This window comes from Peromyscus californicus, unplaced genomic scaffold (genome assembly GCF_007827085.1).
Source record: "Peromyscus californicus insignis strain IS unplaced genomic scaffold, ASM782708v3 Scaffold_21__1_contigs__length_65335640, whole genome shotgun sequence".
Lineage (NCBI taxonomy): Eukaryota > Metazoa > Chordata > Mammalia > Rodentia > Cricetidae > Peromyscus > Peromyscus californicus.
The window spans coordinates 12,050,057-12,069,526 of NW_026294514.1; the positions used below are offsets into that span (position 1 = coordinate 12,050,057).

A 19,470-nucleotide genomic window follows, 5' to 3' on the forward strand; every position below is an offset into this window, starting at 1 on the left:
AACCCGTGAGTCACTTCCTCGTGGCCTCGGGTGATGCCGTGAAAAGCTGAGAGCCTGGAGCTTAAGCAGAATCTGAACCCCAGGCCAGCAACCACTTACTGTGACCTTGCACAAGTGACGAGCGTGTGTCCTCAGAATTGGAAATGAGCAGAGTTGTTGAGGATTAAACATTGCTCTAAATGAAACACACAGGGCAATACTCACGGAAACTACCATCAGTCACTGTCCGTGTGATCCACCATTTGCTGGAAATACCCATCGAAAGGGCAGGGGACATGACTCGGTGGGTAGAGTGTCTGTGGTGGCAAGCGTAAGAATCTAAGTTCAAGTCCCAACACCCACATTTTAAAAAAAATTGCAGATGTGATGGTATATGTCTGTGTCTGTGACCCCAGATCTGCGGGGTTGGATGGTGGCACACAGAGACAGGGCAGATCCTGGAAGCTCACTGGGCAGATATCCTGGCTAACTGGTGAGCCCCTGGGTCAGTGAGAGATCCTGTCTCCAAAAAAGTAAGACGGAGAAAACTGAAGAAGACTTTTGATGTTGACCCCTGGCCCCGACCTTCACATACTTGTGCACATTCATACAAACACCTACACACACACACACACACACACACACACACACACACACCACAAGCTATCAGAGTAGTTGCTGTGTGGCACGCATTAACCGTTCTGAGTGTTTTTCTGTCTCTAGTGGCACTTTGTGGCAGGACTCCGTCTGGCCCAGCGTCAGGAAAATGCCTTCGCCATTGTCAATGCTGGTATGAGTGTGGAGTTTGAACAAGGTACAGACACAATCAAGGATCTTCAGATGTTCTTTGGGAGTGTTGCCCCCACTGTGGTCTCTGCAAGGAAAACCTGCAAGCAGCTCATTGGGAGGTAAGTCACAGCCCGCCTGGGACACCATGCACAGTTCTTTCTGGGTGAATAGTTTTCTTTAAAGCTATACTTGTGGAAATCTTTCTAAGATTTTATAAGCGTATATATTTTTATTTTTATATAAATACGTTTTTTATAAATCTTTTTGAGATTTTATGAATATATATCTTTTTATATACTTTATATTTTATAAAAATATTGATATAAATATTTTATATTTGTACAAAAAAATTTTATGTAAAGATAATATATAATATATATTCATCTGGAATATTTAAACTCTGAAGAAAATCTTAAGAAAGCCACTCAAAAACCCGCTCCTTCAAAGTACATATTCTTCTATTATCACAGATTTTTGTACAATTATTGCAAAAATTATAGTGCTTGAGTAGATATTATTTTTAAGTAATTAACCTGTAAAATAAGCAAACATCTCCAACACTGAATCCTGAAGATGAAAAAGTGTGTTTATGTACATCAAGAAGATGGAGCCTTGGAAAGGTCGAAGAGCCCTGTTCCTGGCATGCTCCTCAAGGCTCAGCATCTAGGAAGGTTTTTTGTTGTTTCTGTTTTTAATTTCTTCCAATTAGTATTTTTGAAATCACTTTTACTTACCCATTTATGCTCATTCCCGGTAAGCGGGATTTAACATGGTTTTCCTCAGATACTGAATTAAACCCTCACTCCCAAGACGACCATGGAAACTGGCCATTTGTGAGATAGTCAGTCCTTCTCTGTGGTTCACTGTGTTTGTGTGCCAGGCTTCCCCGCAGAGACATACAGCAGACTCCAGATTTCAGAAACCTGTGATTTTAGCAAGGTCGAATTTTTTTAACCTAAACAAATCCATACTATCGGCTTATGAAGTTTAAAAAGAGAACAAAGGAAGACTTGGAAAGAAACACCTGACAGCTGTTAGATCTGATGCTGAAGAAAGCTTAAGGGACCTGGTGTGGAAGAGCATTCAGGAGGCAGGACAGGGGAATGGCACTCTGCAGTCAATCAGTCTTGGCTGCGAAAGATCCTGCCTCAAAATAGGAAGGAGGGGAGGGGAGGGGAGGGGAGGGGAGGGGAGGGGAGGGGAGGGGAGGGGAGGGGAGGGGAGGGGAGGGAAGAAAGCTAAGCGGCTTATCTTAAGGGCATTTTGTTTGGACTTAAAAGATAGCCAGAGTTGCACCCCATTTTTCCTTGCCCTAGTAGTTTGGTGTCTGCCTGCTAGCTGCAACACTCTGTTACTCTAACAAAACACCGGAGACTGAGTAATTTATAAAGAGAAGGGTTTTATTTTGGCCTCCAGGTTTCAAGCAGTGGTTCTCAACCTTCCTAATGCTGCGACCCTTTAATACAGTTCCTCATGTTGAGGTGATCCCCAACCATGGAATTATTTTCTTCGCTTCTTCATAACTGTAATTTTGCTGCTGTTATGAATCATAATGTCAATAGCTGTGTCCTCCGATGGCCTTCGGTGGCCCCTGTGAAAGGGTCGTTGCACTATCTATCCACGGGTCGTGACCCACAGGTTGAGAACCGTTGGTCTGGTGACTGCCGTCCAAGAGCATGGCACTGGCAAGGTGCTCTTGCTGCTTCAGTCCCCAGTAGAAAGTGGAAGGGCCTTTGCAGAAGACAGAGGACTGCCAGCTTTGCTCGCTGAGAGGCTGCGCTCCCAGCAACTGGTCCAGTCCTGGTGACGTCATCCGTGGAGCGATCACAAACCTCAGAAACATCCTTAGCTCCTGGGTGAAATGTTCATCTTCTGTCCTCAGGCAATGGGACGACCAGATGCTGGGTGACGCCTGCCGGTGGGTTCTGGAGGAGATCCGCATCCCACCAGCGGCTGAGGGCGGCATGGTGGAGTACCGACGGACCCTCATCATCAGCTTGCTCTTCAAATTCTACCTCAAAGTGCGCCGATGGCTGAACAAAATGGTAAAGGGCTTCTCCGGCCCCAGGGCGCCTGGGTCTGTGCACAAGGAACATTCCCTGCTGCTGAGAACATGCCATGAGTGGGCCAGGGGTGGGGCCCTGCGGCTCCTCGGTCCTTCTCCCCTCAGTCCGGGTGTGAGAAGGGAGCGGCCATGCTATCAGGATAAACGCTAAGGTGCCGTATGAGACTGACCAACGACGAGGAAAAGCCATCAGTAAGCAAACTGCATCTTTTCCTCTTTAAAAAAAGATGTTCTCGTTGAAGTAAGAAAAATGATATTTTAATACTTAACAGACCCAAAATGGGAAAATTACCTGCAATACTATCACCCATATTCAATCTCTGTAAATATTTTAGCGTGTGTCCTTCTAAACCTTTCATTATGGGTGTGTGTGTGTGTGTGTGTGTGTGTGTGTGTGTGTGTGTGTGTGTGTGTGTAACTGTTTAGGATAGTTTGGTTATTTCACTTTTTTTCAATGTTATTAAATATTTTTTTAACAATATCGTGATGTAACAGTTACTTGGCATGTCCACGGATGGACTTCACATTACCCAATTCATTCTGTGTTTTTAGACATATCTTCGAAGGTGGTTCAGCATTAGAATTGTTCACCTGCCTTATTTATTACTACCCAGCTTACTTTAAAACAATGCACACAGTAGCTGCTTAGAATTTACCACACACCTATAGGGTGTCCCTTTGATACGTGTCAGCAGACAGATGAGCACCTCCGTGTTTCTCTTATGACTGAGAGCTTTGCTCTGTTGGTTCAGCCAGTCCTTTCTGTTAACATTTTGTATCCACAGCATCATCCTTGTATTCTATGACATAGCCTTATATATTCTCTTATGTATTGCTTAACTCATTCAGCATATAGATATCAGATACATAATATATAATCGGCTAAATCTTTTTCTTTCATATATTACATATCATTACACAACCCAGGGCCTTGAATATGTAAGCACACCACCACTGAACTAACGCCCAGCCATTATATTCTCTTACGTATTGCATATGAATGCTATCATTATAGAAACAAAATTTCAAAAATAAGCCATAATAAGCCTACCCTAACTACCATTAGCACTTTATGATATATACAATTATTTGCTTATATTTACATGAGTATTTTATAATTTTTGCAAAGTTGAAAACATACCGTGCATACATGTTCCTAACCCATCTTTTTCACTTACATTCCCTAAACTGTTCTTTTGTATTCATGCTTTAAAATATTCTTCTTTATCACAGTGTCTTGGCAGGTGTGACACTTGTCAGTGTAGAAAAGGATATCTTTTTTCTTTTACTGAAAATAGAATTTTTTTTTTTTTTTTTTTTTTTTTTTTTTTTTTTTTTTTTTTGGTTTTTCGAGACAGGGTTTCTCTGTGTAGCTTTGCGCCTTTCCTGGTACTCGCTTTGGAGACCAGGCTGGCCTCGAACTCACAGAGATCCGCCTGCCTCTGCCTCCTGAGTGCTGGGATTAAAGGCGTGCGCCACCACCACCCGGCTAGAATTTTTTTACAATATTTTCTGATTATATTCCCCTCCCTCTCCCTACTCCTTCCAATCCCTCCCCACCATCCCCTCCTATCTAGATCCACACTCTTTCTGTCTCCAGTTAGAAAACAAACAGGTAATTAGAATTATATTAAAATAAAATACAATAAGTCAAAAACAAATCAGAATATGAGAAAACAACCAAACAAGAAAAAGAGCCAATAAGGAAAAAAGAAACACATATAGATGTGATGTGAAGACACATATGTTCCCACACCCAGGAATCCCATTAAAAACCCCAAACTGGAAGCCATAATATATACACAAAGGGGGAGGCTCACAGATTCCAGACTGACAACTGGGGAGCCTCCATGGGTCCACACTAGGCCCTCTGAATGTGGGTGACAGTTGCATGGCTTGATTGTTTGTGGGTCCCCTGGCAATGAGACCAGGACTTATCCCAGGTACATGAACTGGCTTTTTAGAGCCCATTCCCATGGTGCAATGCCTTACTCAGCAGTGATGCAGGGGGAGGGGCTTGGTCCTGCCTCAGTTTGATATGCCAGCCTGTGTTGACTTCCCAAGGGAGGCCTTACTCTCTATGAGGAGGGGATTGGGGTGGGATGAGGGGAGGTAGGGTGGAGCGGGAGAAGGGGAGGGAGGGGAAACAAGAGTTGGTATGTAGAATGAAAAAAAATTAAATAAAAAAGCTACAAAATACACACAAAAAAATCTGTAAGGTTTAAAAAAAACAGGTGTGGTGGCCCACACCTTTAATCCCAGCACTCAGGAGGCAGAGGCAGGTGGATCTTTGTGAGTTTAAGGCCAGCCTGGTTTACAGAGCGGAGATTCAGGACAGGCACCAAATAAATGGACACAGTAGTTCCTCTACTTGCTCAGGGAACTTGAAGTTCTGGGTCCTCTTAGCCAAGCTAAGATCTTAAGCATCAGATTGGAAAATTCTATTATTTATGTGTGTGTGTGTGTGTTTGTGTGTGTGTGTGTGTGTGTGTGTGTGTGTGTGTGTGTGTATGTGTGTGTGTGTGTGTGTGTGTGTGTGTGTGTGTGTAGGTCAAAGGACAGCTTTCAGTAGTGTCTTTCTATCTTGTAGGATCCAGGGATCAAACTCAGATTACCAGGTTTAATGGCAAACACCCTTACCTGCTGAACCGCCTCATGAGCCTGGCTCCTTCTGTCTCTTCACTTGTTTCTCAAGTCAGGAGCTCAGGTTGTAAAAGTAAATGCCAAGTGATGTTTTTCAGGATCCCCAGAAGTTTCCTGACATCCCAGGAAAGTTCGTGAGTGCTCTAGATGACTTCCCCATAGAAACACCCAAAGGAATCCAGATGTTCCAGGTGGGCAAGGGCTTTGTTTTATCTATGCATTTGGACAAGACATGCATTATATACATGTGCCTCTCTTTTGAATAACTTCATTATGAGTAAATACATAGTCTTTAAAAGCCAGCCAATGTCACATGTGGTCAAACGTATACAATTTGCACAGTTTCCTCAGGGCTGCTCGAGGAATTAGTCTGAATCTTCCTTCTCTACTTTTTTCAGACTTGTTACCTAAAATTTATCCTTCACTTTTTAGATCTCTGACCTTCCTTTAAATTCTTACTCAACATTAAATGCCGTTCCAAGCCCTTCCTTGCTTTACTACAATTGCCCCAAATCTCCCAGGAACTTGGCTATTTTTATTACCCTTTATCAGGTGTGCAAATTATGTTTTATTGCAAGCTGAAGCAGAACATATTAGTTTGATGTGTATTTGTGTGTGTGTTCTAATTCCTTAGTTAGACTGAAGAATCCTGAGGACATGAATGATGTCTTCTTTGCCAAAGGGTATCACAACCAGAATGTATCACAACCCGAGACATATTTACTAACCTCCATTTGCTGACTTGGGTATCCAGTCACCTATAGTTAGTTATTCTGGATTGTAAGTAAGCCAAGCACAGCAGACCCAATGGTCAGGTCTGGTGTCCAATATCTTACCTTGTTTCCTGACAGTGTGTGGATCCCAACCAACCCCAGCAAGACCCAGTTGGACACCCAGTCATGCACCAGTCGGCCATTAAACACACCACAGGGGAAGCTATATTTGTTGATGACATGCCTCCCGTTGACCAAGAACTCTTCCTTGCCGTAGTCACCAGTACCAGGGCCCATGCAAAGATCACGTAAGGAAACGCACAGTGATGCCATCTGCTAGTGAAATGCGCCCACCATTTCACATTCAAATTGAGAACTTATTACATATTTAAGTCAACTTAGGATAATCATCTTTTCTGGGTGAGAATTGGCCATTTTTTTTTTTTTTTTTTTTTTTTGGTTTTTCGAGACAGGGTTTCTCTGTGTAGCTTTGCGCCTTTCCTGGAACTCGCTTTGTAGACCAGGCTGGCCTCGAACTCACAGAGATCCGCCTGGCTCTGCCTCCCGAGTGCTGGGATTAAAGGCGTGCGCCACCACCGCCCGGCTGAGAATTGGCCATTTTTAAAGCATGGTTATAAGTGAACCTATGGCCTAAAGTTAGAACACCTGCCAATATTTTCCAGCATAGACTGTTACTCCATGATTTAGTTGTGATACTCAATCCCAGATTTCCCTGTCTGAGGAATCTTTTGTACTGGACTGTGAGCTTTCCTCTACAACCTTATTGTCCTCTTCATGTTTCTCCTCCCAGATCACTCGATGTGTCAGAAGCCAGGGCATGTCCAGGTGTGGTTGATGTGATTACAGCCGAGGATGTTCCGGGAGATAATAACCACAGTGGAGAGATTTTCTTTGCACAGATTGAGGTGTGTGATCTGTGTGTGGTTTGTTATCTAACACCCTGCTCCAATGTCAAAATCAGTGGTTGTGGCTACAACATCCGCACCTTCGTTCGCTAGAACCTGGGGTGACCTCGGTCACTCTCCCACTCCCTCTGAGATGACTCACCTTGAGATTCTGACAAAAAGCCTTACGTCCTCTCAAGGAAGGTTTCTAACTGTTGGGAAAGTCACCTAAGCAATGGGAAGCATAAGACATTAAAAGGAAGAAGAATGGCAGGGTGACTGGGTCACTCTGTGTGCTGTGGGAACAATGAGCAGCGCGGGCAGAAACGACAGAGGGCAAATCATTAAACTCCAGTGACTAAGTTCTGCGCATGCGCAACTTTGATCCGTCCCATTCAAGCCACTGTTTGAAACTGATTCTCATGAATAGAAAATGGTCTTCCTAAGCCAGGTGTGGTGGTGCACACCTTTCATCCCAGCGCTCAGGAGGCAGAGATAGGTGGATCCCTGAGTTCAAGGCCAGCCAGATAAAACTTGACTCAAAAAAAAAAAAGAAAAAGAAAAGAAGAGAGAGAGAAAAAGAGAAAGAGAGAGAGAAAGAAGGAAGGAAGGAAGGAAAGAAAATGGTCTCCCTTATGTGAAAGCAGTAATTCCTTTTGGAAAACTGTTTTATTTTTTGCCTTTGTTTTGAGACAGGATGTCATGTATCCTAGGCTGGCCTTGAACTCATTATGTAGCCATAATGTGCTCCATATATCTAGTTTATGTGGTGCTGAAGAGCTAGCCCAGGGCTCCGTGCACACTAGGCAAGCACTGTACCGACTGAGACACACCCCCAGCTCCTGAGTCTGTTCTAACTAACGACACGTGGCTTTTCTGCAGGTCATTTGCGTGGGTCAGATCGTCTGCGCTGTGGCTGCGGACACCTATGCCCACGCAAAAGAAGCAGCTAAACATGTGAGGATTGCTTATGATGACATAGAACCAGCGATTATCACAATAGAGGTAGGACTCTGCCCATCCCCAGGAGTAACCAGGGAGGCACACTTTGAACAGAGTTCAACCAGAGGGTCATGGGATAAAATAATTTATGCTTCAAGTATACTTTCGCCGGTGTGACCCGTAGGTTTAGAGTAGTCTCCAGTAATCTATCTGTGCCTCAAGTCAGGGCATCCTGTCTGAATCCCTCTTCTCAGCAGCACTTCAGCAGGGATCCACATCCTTGGACTAGCCGCTGGTCTTGCTAACAGCTGTCAAGTTCATCTTTACCTATTAATTACACTTTAACTGTCCCTTAAGCTCTTTCCTCTCTTTTCATTCTCTCTTTCCAGCCCCATCCTCAGTCACAGTATTTCCTCGTAAAGAACCCACATCCCAGCCAACCTGGCCTCGTTCTCACTTTGGCCCTTCACTTATGAAGTACCATTGACTTAAAATGATTCAGGATCCAATTCAAGCCATCAGTTCCAGGCCATTCCAGAACATTCCAGGCTTTATCTGCCCTCTTCTTGACCCCTCTTGACTCCACCATATCCTCTCCTTGCCCCAGAGCTAACACCTTAGTGACAGTCACCACCTCAGACAGTCATTCAGGGATCTGGAAGTGGAGCCATGTTTACATACCCTTGTACTACCCTCAGCTCCTCTTGGGAACCGTTAGCAACACATCGCCAAAGCCCACAAACACATCTAAATCAGTTTCTGCTAGCTCAACTCCATGCCAGGCTCCAATTGTCTTAGTGTGTAAAGATCTGACAGAGCAGAAGGTGGGATTCAGATAGGGACAAATAACTTATTAGAATTAAAAAATATATATTTTGGTTTGATTTTCCACTGCAGCAAGCTCTAGAACACAACTCTTTTCTTTCTCCTGAGAGAAAAATTGAACAAGGAAATGTAGACTCTGCCTTCAAGCATGTGGATCAAATCATTGAAGGTACGTATTGCCATCAGTAGCCAGAAAGAGGAGGCAGCTTCTGAAGCCAGATGCTCGTCTGTCTTGAGAAAAACTGAAACTCTCCATCATAAGGCGCTTGTTAAACAGAACTTAGAATGACAAAACGTTCCTAACTCGATGAATTTTGCATGTGTACAAAGCTGCGTGAATACTACACGCATCAAAATATACAATACTTCCAGTGCCCAGAAACCACACACACACACACACACACACACACACACACACACACACACACAAACATAATAACAACTAAATAAAATGTTTAAAATATGCTATGCTAGTACAGGGATTATTTTTAACTGAAGGCAACTGAGAAAAAAATAGACACAGAAGAAAGTTACATTTTCTCTGTCTATCTAAAAGAAGGGCATAAGGTTCCCTCTGCCCAGGGGTCCTCTCTCCTCTCTTGTACCAGGAAGGGCAGAATGCAAGACAACTCTAGACTCTGAGCATCACAGGCGCGAAGCCCTGGGAGGAGTCCGCACAGCTTCCTTACCTCACTAAGATAAACCTTCTCTGCCGTTAGTTTCCCCCATATATTTTCTCCCCATATTTTACCACTCCTAAACGCTCAGAACTCTTTCTGTGTATTTATAGACTTCTCCAAATATCTGTTTCCACTCGTTAAAATGGCAAATAAGCCTCCCGGCCTGACCACCTCCTGAGGTTTTCATTTCTATGAGTGCCCCATTCTCACCCCGTATGTGCGCAGGAATAAAACTCCTGTGGGAGAAAGAGTCAACAAAATGTATGTTTAAATTTAGGTTAGATTCAGCACGTGCACTCTGGAAGTGAACTCGGGGAAGAGAGCTTTTTTTTTTTTTTTTTTTTTTTTTTAGACAAGAAAGAGAATTCTGAATTGATTTTTTAGTTAGCATTTAAAATAATGGATTGTATTACAATGTTTCATCCCCCTGTCTCACTGTACTTTGCTTATGCTCTTATTCATCACCACCCACGACTCTTACATCCATTCTTCCCTCCTCTCTGCCTTCCTCCCTCCCCACAAATAGTTCCCTTCCTGGTGTGCGTGTGTGTGTGTGTGTGTGTGTGTGTGTGTGTGTGTGTGTGTGTGTGTGTTGGTGTTAAATCTGAATTCTGCATACGAGAAATCACATGCTGTATTTTGTATTTCTTCAGAGGGGCATTGCAGGACTCACCCTCCACGGACCTGATAGACAATTTTAAATGATCTTTGACTCGTGACAGTGTAGTTGACTTATTTTAGCACAGAGGTCCCTCAGTTAGTTATAAAGTAAGAACACTGTGTTCTAATATTCACACTGAGGACAGATACCTCTCCTAATGTGGTGCACAGCATGATAAAATATGCTGAACCTAGCTCAGGCATATGCCGTTATCTCACCTGTTAATGTCCCCTAACTCAGGCATATGGCATTATCTCACCATGTCACCTAACTCAGGCATATGGCATTATCTCACCAGTTAATGTCCCCTAACTCAGGTGGACACTCTTATTATTGTTATTGTGTTGTGTTGGCTTACTTATTTTTACATCTGAGAACATTGGATTAGCAACTTGGACAAACGCACCTACCAGGTTGATAGCTGAGCCTGGATATGTAGCCAGACTGTTCTCAAGTTCAGTACACAGCAGGTCTGACCTCCTCACTGAACAGATGGAAACCAAGGCCTAGCGAGGCAAAGTGAATAACCCAGGGCCACTCAACCAGCCGGGCACAGGCAGGGTTCACAAAGGTCTTTCAGCCAAATGATATGAAGCCCAGCTCCACAAGCTAGTACAAATCACTTTTTTTTTTCCTTCTTCATTTCATTTATGTGCATGTGTTTTACCTACATATATGTCTAAGCACCACGTGTGTGCCTGTTGCTCAAGGAAACCAGAAGAGGAAATAGGATCCCTTGGGACTGGATTTAGAGAGGGCTGTGAGCCACCATGTGAGTGCTGGGAATCGAACCGGGGTCCTTTGGGAGGACAGCCAGCATCCTAACCACTGAACCGTCTCTCCAGTCTCCTAACACAAGCCACTGCCGACAAACAAAACACCCAAGGAGCTCGCACACTGAAACCTGTGCCTAGACACTGTGCTGTGTGTTTGCCTTTCAGGTGAGGTCCACGTGGAAGGCCAGGAACACTTTTACATGGAGACGCAGTCCATCCTGGCTCTCCCACAAACGGAAGACAAAGAGATGGTGTTACACGTGGGAACACAGTTTCCGACCCACGTGCAGGTAACAGGGGCGCTCCAGAGACCCTGTGATAAGAGCCCTCCACCCTGTCCTTAAACTCCCTACATACTGGACACTGGCTGAAGTCTAGCATAATAAAGATGGGGCAGACACCTTTAAAAGTAACCAGGAAATCTTGTGACATGCCAAGGTATAAGACAAGACCCATCTTTCCGCGTAGAACAATCAACAGGGTGAAAATCCCAGGGAAGTCAAGCCTAGGGGGTTGTTAATAAATAAAGTTGCCTTGGGGTCAGAGCTATTAGAGCCATAGCAAGAGCGTGGTGGTGGTGGCGCACGCCTTTAATCCCAGCACTTGGTAGACAGAGCTAGGTAGATCTCTGTGTGTTCAAGGATACAGCCAACATTGGAGACACACGCCTTTAATCTCAATACCATAAAGGACCTGCTGGGCTATACATACAGGCAGTGATGAGGCAGTCACGTGTTTGGGTTTACAACCAATGAGATGGCAGGACAGCTAGACTATATAAAGATATACACACAGGAAGTAGGTCCCTTTTCGGAGAACTCTCTTGGCTGAAGCAGGAAGGGTAAGGCTCTTAGCTCTGACCTCTTGGCTTTCTTCTCTGAATCGGCTCTGTGTTTCTTATTTAATAAGACGGTTGGTTACATCTACAGGGGTCGTACTGTACCTTCCCTGTGTGGTCCATTTGTATCTCTGTCTTATGCGAATGTCTCCATGGAACGTGGTTCAGATCATGAGTAAAGCAGTTGCATTCTCAAGACCTTTTCAGCTGCCTCGATAAGCAGCGGCTAAACTCTAGTCCTGTTGATAGTAGTTAAGACCCAAGCAATGGATATAACAGGGGAATAAAGAAAACCCTCTGGTGTCCTCTTCTCAAAACGGAGTCCTTGACCCCAGAATGGTGCCGAGCACAAGGGGCTACTTTAAAGTTTCCATCAAAGAAAAGAATCATGAGAAGTGTTGCTGGGGCACAAAGCTGAGGATTCTCTGGTAGAGTACAGAGGAGCTGGCATCCCAGTGTCCTGAAGAGGTGGCTCTGTGGGAGAAGGAAGCTAGCAGCTTCCATTCAAGGCAAAAGGGAAAGCTAATGTCATTGCCTCTGACATCACAGTTTCAAGCTTTGAAGCAGACAGAGGCAGCTTTACCCTCAAGCAACTGGGTGAGCTCTTGACGGTTTCTAGGTATCAATATCCCTTCTTGTAAGTTGAAAATTGTAAATTGGGGTGATCAAGGTCACCTCTGATGTTCCTGGTGGGAGCACAGAGGCCACAAAGGCCAAGATCACCAATGTCATCTATCACCAATACCAGTCAGTTCCACAGCAGCAGGCATGCCCTACGCATCAGGCACCCACGGGCTGCCATAGTCCAGGCAGCAACAAAACCATTCCAGGAGAGGATCCAAGTGTACAGTGTCCAAAGAAAATATGTAAATGACTAGTAAGCATAAGATGTCCATCAGCAGCAGCCATCAGGGAAACCAAGTTAAAACCACTAGGATGGCTATGATTCAAAAAAAAAGAAAGAAGCCAAGCCATGGTGGTGCACGCCTTTAATCTCAGCACTTGGGAGGCAGAGCCAGGTGGATCTCTGTGAGTTCGAAGCTCGCCTGGGCTACAGAGTGGGTTCCAGAAAAGGCACAAAGCTACACAGAGACATGGAGAAACTCTGTCTCGAAAAACCAAAAAAAAAAAAAAAAAAGAAAGAAAAGAAAAAAGAAAGATGACAAGTGTTTGTAAGAATGCAGAGAAATTGGAACCTCCGTAAATTGTCAATGGACATGGGAAAAAAAATAGCATATTTGTGTAGGCGAGGTTTTTCTGTGTCCTGGCAGCCTCTCCTAAATAACCACACGGAGACATTATTAATTACGAATGCTCGGCAAATGGCTTAGGCTTGTTTTTAGCTAACTCTAATAAATTAAATTAACCCATTTCTATTCATCTACGTGCTGCCCTGAGCCTCTTTTACCTCATGTATGTACTTCCCATCCTGCTCACTCTGAGTCTCATGGCATTTCCTCTTGACTCCTCAGACTCTGCCCTTCTTCCTCCCAGCATTCCCTCCATCCCAAAAACCCTGCCTAGCCATTGGCCAATCAGCTTTTTATTAACAATGAGAATAATACATATTTACAGCGTACCAAGATTGTTCCACGGCACATTTGCCTTGGAACACAGTGCGGCAGTCTCTTGACAAAGAAAAATAATAATATTCCCATACAGCGAAATATTATTCAGCCATAAAAAGCAAGGTATACTCATGCATACTACAGGTAGAGAGCACTTGAAAGCATTACGCTAAGTGAAAGAAACCAGTCACAAAGTCTACATATCATCGTATAGCTCTGCTGTGCAACAAGTCTGTAGTTAGGACACAGACTCCAGGCTGCAGAGGACTGAGAAGTTAATGGGAAACAAGGAATTGCTGCCTGACGGATCACAGCTTCTTTGGGGATGCTGAAATTTCTAAACTAGACTATGGTGGTTGTACAACTGTATCAATGGAGGTGTTGGTTGGACTAGTGCATCAGAACAGCACACAGGCAAGAAGGTAAACCATGGAATGCCACTTATGTGGCTCGGGGCCTTTCTCTTGCAGGAATATGTGTCTGCAGCATTGAAGGTTCCAAGGAGCAGAATTGCCTGCCACATGAAAAGAACTGGAGGAGCGTTTGGAGGCAAAGTGACCAAGCCCGCTCTACTGGGAGCTGTCGCTGCTGTGGCTGCCAACAAGTAAGGGGTCCTGGGACCGCTGTGATGTCAGCAGTCTGAGCTGCGTGAGTCCTTCCAACCCCACACCCCACCCCTCCCGCCTCAGCCTGCATCTCAGCTCAACTCGGCGGTGGGTTGGAAGGTCAGAACCCCGGTCTTCCAACAGCTTGTCCTGAAGCCAGCTGCATGCTGCTGCCAGTCAGTGTCCCTTCGCCTGTGCCCCTCTGGTGAAAGAGCAGGTGCTGGTGCAGGCCTGCCTGGGAAACCTGTAACTACCCACGCTGACTAAGATAGCACCCACCCAGGCTGACTCACAGGCTGCTGGTACCCAGGAAGGATCCGTGAGAATCTTAGCTCCTTTGTACTCCCCAGCTGGAGAAAACCTGCCTCAAGTGAACACAGCAGCTTGGCAGGGGCTGGGAACCAGAGTCCCAAATGGACACTTTACAGGAGGGGTCTGTACATAGGGAAACAGACATCTACAGAGTGTCACGCCCCGCTTTTCAGCCCCAGCAATCCCCTCACAGCAATATGTTAATGCCCCTATTACTGTCTGAAAGTGAAATTTAGAGCAAAATCTTTTATGCGTATAACTGCAGAATGATGATGGGACTCATTCACATAACATGAAAAGGAGCCAGGCCATTTAATCCCAGAACTCAAGAGGCAGAGACAGATCTCTGAGTTTTTCCAGGCCAGCCAGGGCTACATAATAAAATCCTGTCTCAAGAAATAAAAAGGAAACTGGACTTGGTGGCGTACGCCTTTAATCCCAGCACTCAGGAGGCAGAGCCAGGTGGATCTCTGTGAGTTCGAGGCCAGCTTGGTCTACAAAGCAAGTTCCAGGACAGCCAGGACTACACAGAGAAACTCTGTCTCGAACCACCCCACCCAAAAAAAAAGAAGGAAGGAAGGAAGGAAATGGGAATAATTTGTAACCAAATATTGTATCATCATGATATGTAAATATTCAGTTGACTAAACCAGAATAATTATTTTAATTTCAATGCCCTGACTACTTCCAAAATGTCATCTGAGGCATGTTACTATCCATTAAAACCACTGACCTAATTACTTCAAGACTCCCCCCATCTTATGCTTCTACAGCTTTATGGAGAATGCAGCTTTTTAACTGAGTCACTTCCCGCAGGACTGGCCGCCCAATCCGCTTCATCCTAGAGCGTAGTGATGACATGCTGATAACTGCTGGCCGCCACCCACTCCTGGGAAAATACAAAGTGAGTGAGATCTGGAAGGTCAGCAAACTGCCAATCAACCCGCATTAACGACCGTGTCTGGATGCCACACCTCTTCCAAGGGATGTTTGAGTGCTGTGTACAACTAGGCAGACCCTCCTGGGTCCTGTTAAGATGATGTTTCTCTGGTGGTGGTCATAGCCAATCATGAGCATAGCCTAAGCATGGGCTGACAACTATGACCAGGTGTCTTTGTGCACAACACAGTTTGGTTGCAGGGAAGGGCTGCTGCCAAAGCCCTCTTCCTCGTTATCACTTTGCAGATCGGGTTCATGAATAACGGGGAGATCAAGGCTGCTGACGTGGAGTATTACGTCAATGGAGGATGCACTCCTGATGAGTCTGAGATGGTAAATACGCCTTCAGGAGAGCCCGTGGTCCTTACTTTATCTGCACAAATACTTGTCTTACAGCTGACCAATTGCCCAAAGGGTTTAAGTTAAAGATAAAATTCAAATCAGTGGCTTGAAATCTTGACGACAGATGAAAAGTTATAATTTTGTTTTAATTCAGGTGATAGAGTTTATTGTGCTGAAATCTGAAAATGCATATTGTATCCCAAATTTCCGGTGCCGGGGCAGGGCTTGCAAAACCAATTTGCCGTCAAATACAGCCTTCCGAGGATTTGGCTTCCCTCAAGCGACGGTGGTAGTGGAAGCCTACGTAACTGCAGTGGCATCTAAATGTAACCTACTCCCTGAAGAGGTGAGCAATGGAACCTGCTAGTGAAACACTGGTGATACCACGTGGGCTGTATCTTGGGCTCCTACAATATCTATGCACAGTTTCAAGAAAATAAAACTCATTGTCCATTATCAGTTAACACTGTGGTAAGTCAACCACAAACCTGTAGCTTCAAGCAATGATACTATTGCTTATGATTCTGTGGGTCGCTTGGGGGCTCTTCTGGTCTGGGCCAGCTCATTGGAATCTCTATGGTTCAAGATGACTTTATTGACATTTCTGATGAGCATTTGACCGGCTTATTATGACTCACCTGAGAAGTGTGCTCCCCAGTCTCTCATCCTTCAGTCAGCTAGCTCAGATTCATTCTCATGGGGGAGAGGGGTATCACAGAGTTCCGAAGAGCAACAGGTAAGTGGTGTGCCCTAAGCCACAGACACTTTTCAAGTCTGTCTACATCACTATGTATGGTCCCATCGTGCAAAGCAAGTCACAAAGGTCAGTCCAGAGTCCGTGTGAAACTATTCCAGACAGAAATTGGGTAGGATGGTTGCAGCCTTTGGTGCAACATCTTGTCACAGTTTAAGACTTTGAAGAGAGATGGAGATGTAACTCACCGGACAAGCACTTGCCTGGCTGGCATGTGCAGGACTCTCAAAGAGGTAAAGTGGGAGTAATTGGGAGTAATTACGAATTCGAATCAGGAGAATTTCACCTTGCCAGCAAATTGATAGCAAGACTAGTAATCATCCTACTGTTTCTCAGGGTTATTGTGAAGTTCACTGAAATGCTTACTCTAGAACCTGGAATACATGAAGTATTCATGAGAAGTTTCTATTGTTTTTTTTGTTGTTGTTGTCCTTTTTAACATATACATTTGCATATTTATACACTTGAGGGTTTTTTAGACCAACTTTCTCCATATCAGACATGTAACAAAAATGCACACATGTTCTCGCCTCTTAGGTTAAAGAAATAAACATGTATAAGCGAACCAGCAAGACAGCCTATAAGCAGACGTTTAATCCGGAGCCCTTGAGAAGATGCTGGAAAGAGTGTCTGGAGCAGTCATCGTTCTACGCTAGGAAGCAGGCTGCAGAGGAATTTAACAAAAAGAATTATTGGAAGAAAAGGGGGCTTGCTGTCACCCCCATGAAGTATAGCATTGGGGTCCCCACAGCCTTCTACAATCAGGTGAGGCAGAAGAACTGCGTGCCCCTCAAAGCCCTTCTCCAAACGGTTGGCTCTCCGAAAAGGACTCATGTATAAGGAAGCAATTCTATGAAAGCTCATGTATAATAAGCAATTGTGTTGTCCCCACTGGAGACAGAGAAGTGAAGAGGAGTTTGTTCCCTTTAGCAGGAGAGAGCATGGACGTAGACAAGGGCTGGGCCCATAGATATCGGGACAGACCTTCAGGATGCAGTCAGTATTTAGGGCCTTGGAAAGCATCAATGGTAAGGTCCTGCTCAAAGGGACCCATTTGAGGAGCCACACCCTAATGCGAGTACCGGAATGTCAGACCAAGTTTCAAGAGCAAACTGGGATAAACAAAAAGATCCATTTCTTGCCTCCTCTCTAATTTCACTGTTAACTGGTTTTTCACGGCGTTCAATTTCTAGCTTAATCTTTTTCTTTCCACCCCATTAAAACTTTACCCTATGGTAGGCACCTGGCTTTGGCCAGCTATCCCCATCTCTAGACTTCTAGTCCCCCTGTACAAAGTGAAGAATACAGACTAAATTAATGGAACCCGAGCCTGACCATAATCAACGTCATGTGGGAGCTTGTTAAACCTGGGTATCCAGGCTGTACTGCCAGCCTGCAGCTGAGCAGGGTTATCCACGCTGGGACACACACTCCTCCCCCACCATCTTTCTGAAAAACAGCCTTTGGAAACCATGAAACATCTCCAGGTCCTTCCGGGGCCTCCAGTATCCAGGAGAAGGTGTGCCTGGAAATTTACTCGTGTGGGTTCCAGTCAGACATGTTAAATCGATTTCCACACCTGATGAGACTTGAAGAGACAGATGCTGGGGACCGAGGGAGGGGGAATACACATGTCGATCATCTAGATTGATGGTTTCAGATCCAGGGTGTCTTGCAAGGGGTTGTCTATGGCTCTTGTCCACAATGAGAAATGAGAGATTGGTTAAATCAAAGGAAGTGGTTCATCCAACAACCTTGGGTGAACTCAAAACAGCCTTTGGCTTTCATCGGTTTCCAAACTGGTGTGGCGATTGTCTCTTCCAGGCAGCCGCTCTGGTCCACATCTACTTGGATGGCTCTGTCCTGCTGACCCACGGTGGCTGTGAGCTGGGACAAGGCCTGTACACCAAAATGATTCAGGTGAGATGAGTATTTGTGTTCTCCATTGTGAAGTGGATCGGATTGTACAGGCAACAGGCCAGTTTCCCTGTGTTGAGTCAGAGAGATCACACACACACGCTGCACACACAAGCCATCCCGACTCATCCTGACTTTCAGGGATGCAAAAATGCAAGGGGGTGAGGGAAGGGGAGATAGAACAGGAAATTCAATATCATGCAAGGGGGTGAGGGAAAGGGAGATAGAACAGGAAATTCAATATCATGCAAGGGGGTGAGGGAAGGGGAGATAGAACAGGAAATTCGATGTCATTCTTCCTGCATCAAAAGAATTGAGTCCGTGGGTCTTTTGGCAGAGGGGGGAAGATTCAGTTTCCAAAGATAAAACACTTTTTAAGTTCATGGTGACTACTCACAGCAATAATGTGTTCCTTCAGATCCTCAATTAGCAATTCATGTTTCACAGGCTGAAAACCTAAGCTCTTGGGCGGTCACCCTCTGTGAGGCTGAAACGTGAGCTCACTCTAGACTCAGCTGCCAGCCTGCTTAGAGGTTTGGGCAGGCCAAGCACCTTCTATTCTGAAGTGAATGGTGGGGGAAGGGCGAGAGAAGAGTCCTCGCTCTGCTTTAGGAATCCATTCACGTGGTGGTCACTGTTCATAGGATAACTCAAAGCATCTCTCTACAACTCTACGAGATCATCGCAATGGGAAATCTTCCTTTCTTTGTTTTAATATGAAACAGCAATTGCTGGATATGACATTTGATTAAAAGTGTTTATGGGAGGGATGAAGGAGGACAAATGGGAACACAATATAAAGACATGTGTATGGGAGCTGGAGAGATGGCTCAGCGGTTAAGAGCACTGGCTGCTCTTCCAGAGGACCCAGGTTCAATTCCCAGCACCCACATGGCAGCTCACAACTGCCTGTAACTCCAGTTCCAGGGGACCCTCACACAGACATACATGCAGACAAAAACACCAGTGCACATAAAATAAAAATAAATAAATTATTTTTTAAAAAAACATGTGTATGAAGACACATGACAAGACCCACTACTTTATATGTTAACCTAAACCACTGATTTTCTTACATTGTGTGTGTATGTGTGAATGAGTGTGTGTGTGTGTGTGTGTGTGTGTGTGTGTGTGTGTGTGTGTGAGAGAGAGAGAGAGAGAGAGAGAGAAAGAGAGAGAGAGAGCACACGCACCATTATAATGTTCATGTGGAGGTC

At 44.8% G+C, this 19,470-nt stretch overlaps 1 protein-coding gene across 1 annotated transcript in view; it reads left to right on the plus strand.

The window, feature by feature from the left end:
- LOC128117542 (aldehyde oxidase 4) overlaps positions 1-19,470 on the plus strand; it is a 66,742-nt gene that overhangs the window by 33,059 nt on the left and 14,213 nt on the right. Inside the window, exons 15-28 of the mRNA XM_052749508.1 lie at positions 703-887; positions 2,651-2,813; positions 5,575-5,667; positions 6,328-6,497; positions 7,001-7,115; positions 7,977-8,099; positions 8,934-9,030; positions 11,144-11,268; positions 13,855-13,988; positions 15,118-15,205; positions 15,487-15,573; positions 15,737-15,928; positions 16,874-17,101; positions 18,161-18,256. Of these exons, the coding sequence (XP_052605468.1) occupies positions 703-887; positions 2,651-2,813; positions 5,575-5,667; positions 6,328-6,497; positions 7,001-7,115; positions 7,977-8,099; positions 8,934-9,030; positions 11,144-11,268; positions 13,855-13,988; positions 15,118-15,205; positions 15,487-15,573; positions 15,737-15,928; positions 16,874-17,101; positions 18,161-18,256 (1,896 nt within the window). The remainder of the gene's footprint in view (positions 1-702; positions 888-2,650; positions 2,814-5,574; positions 5,668-6,327; positions 6,498-7,000; positions 7,116-7,976; positions 8,100-8,933; positions 9,031-11,143; positions 11,269-13,854; positions 13,989-15,117; positions 15,206-15,486; positions 15,574-15,736; positions 15,929-16,873; positions 17,102-18,160; positions 18,257-19,470) is intronic.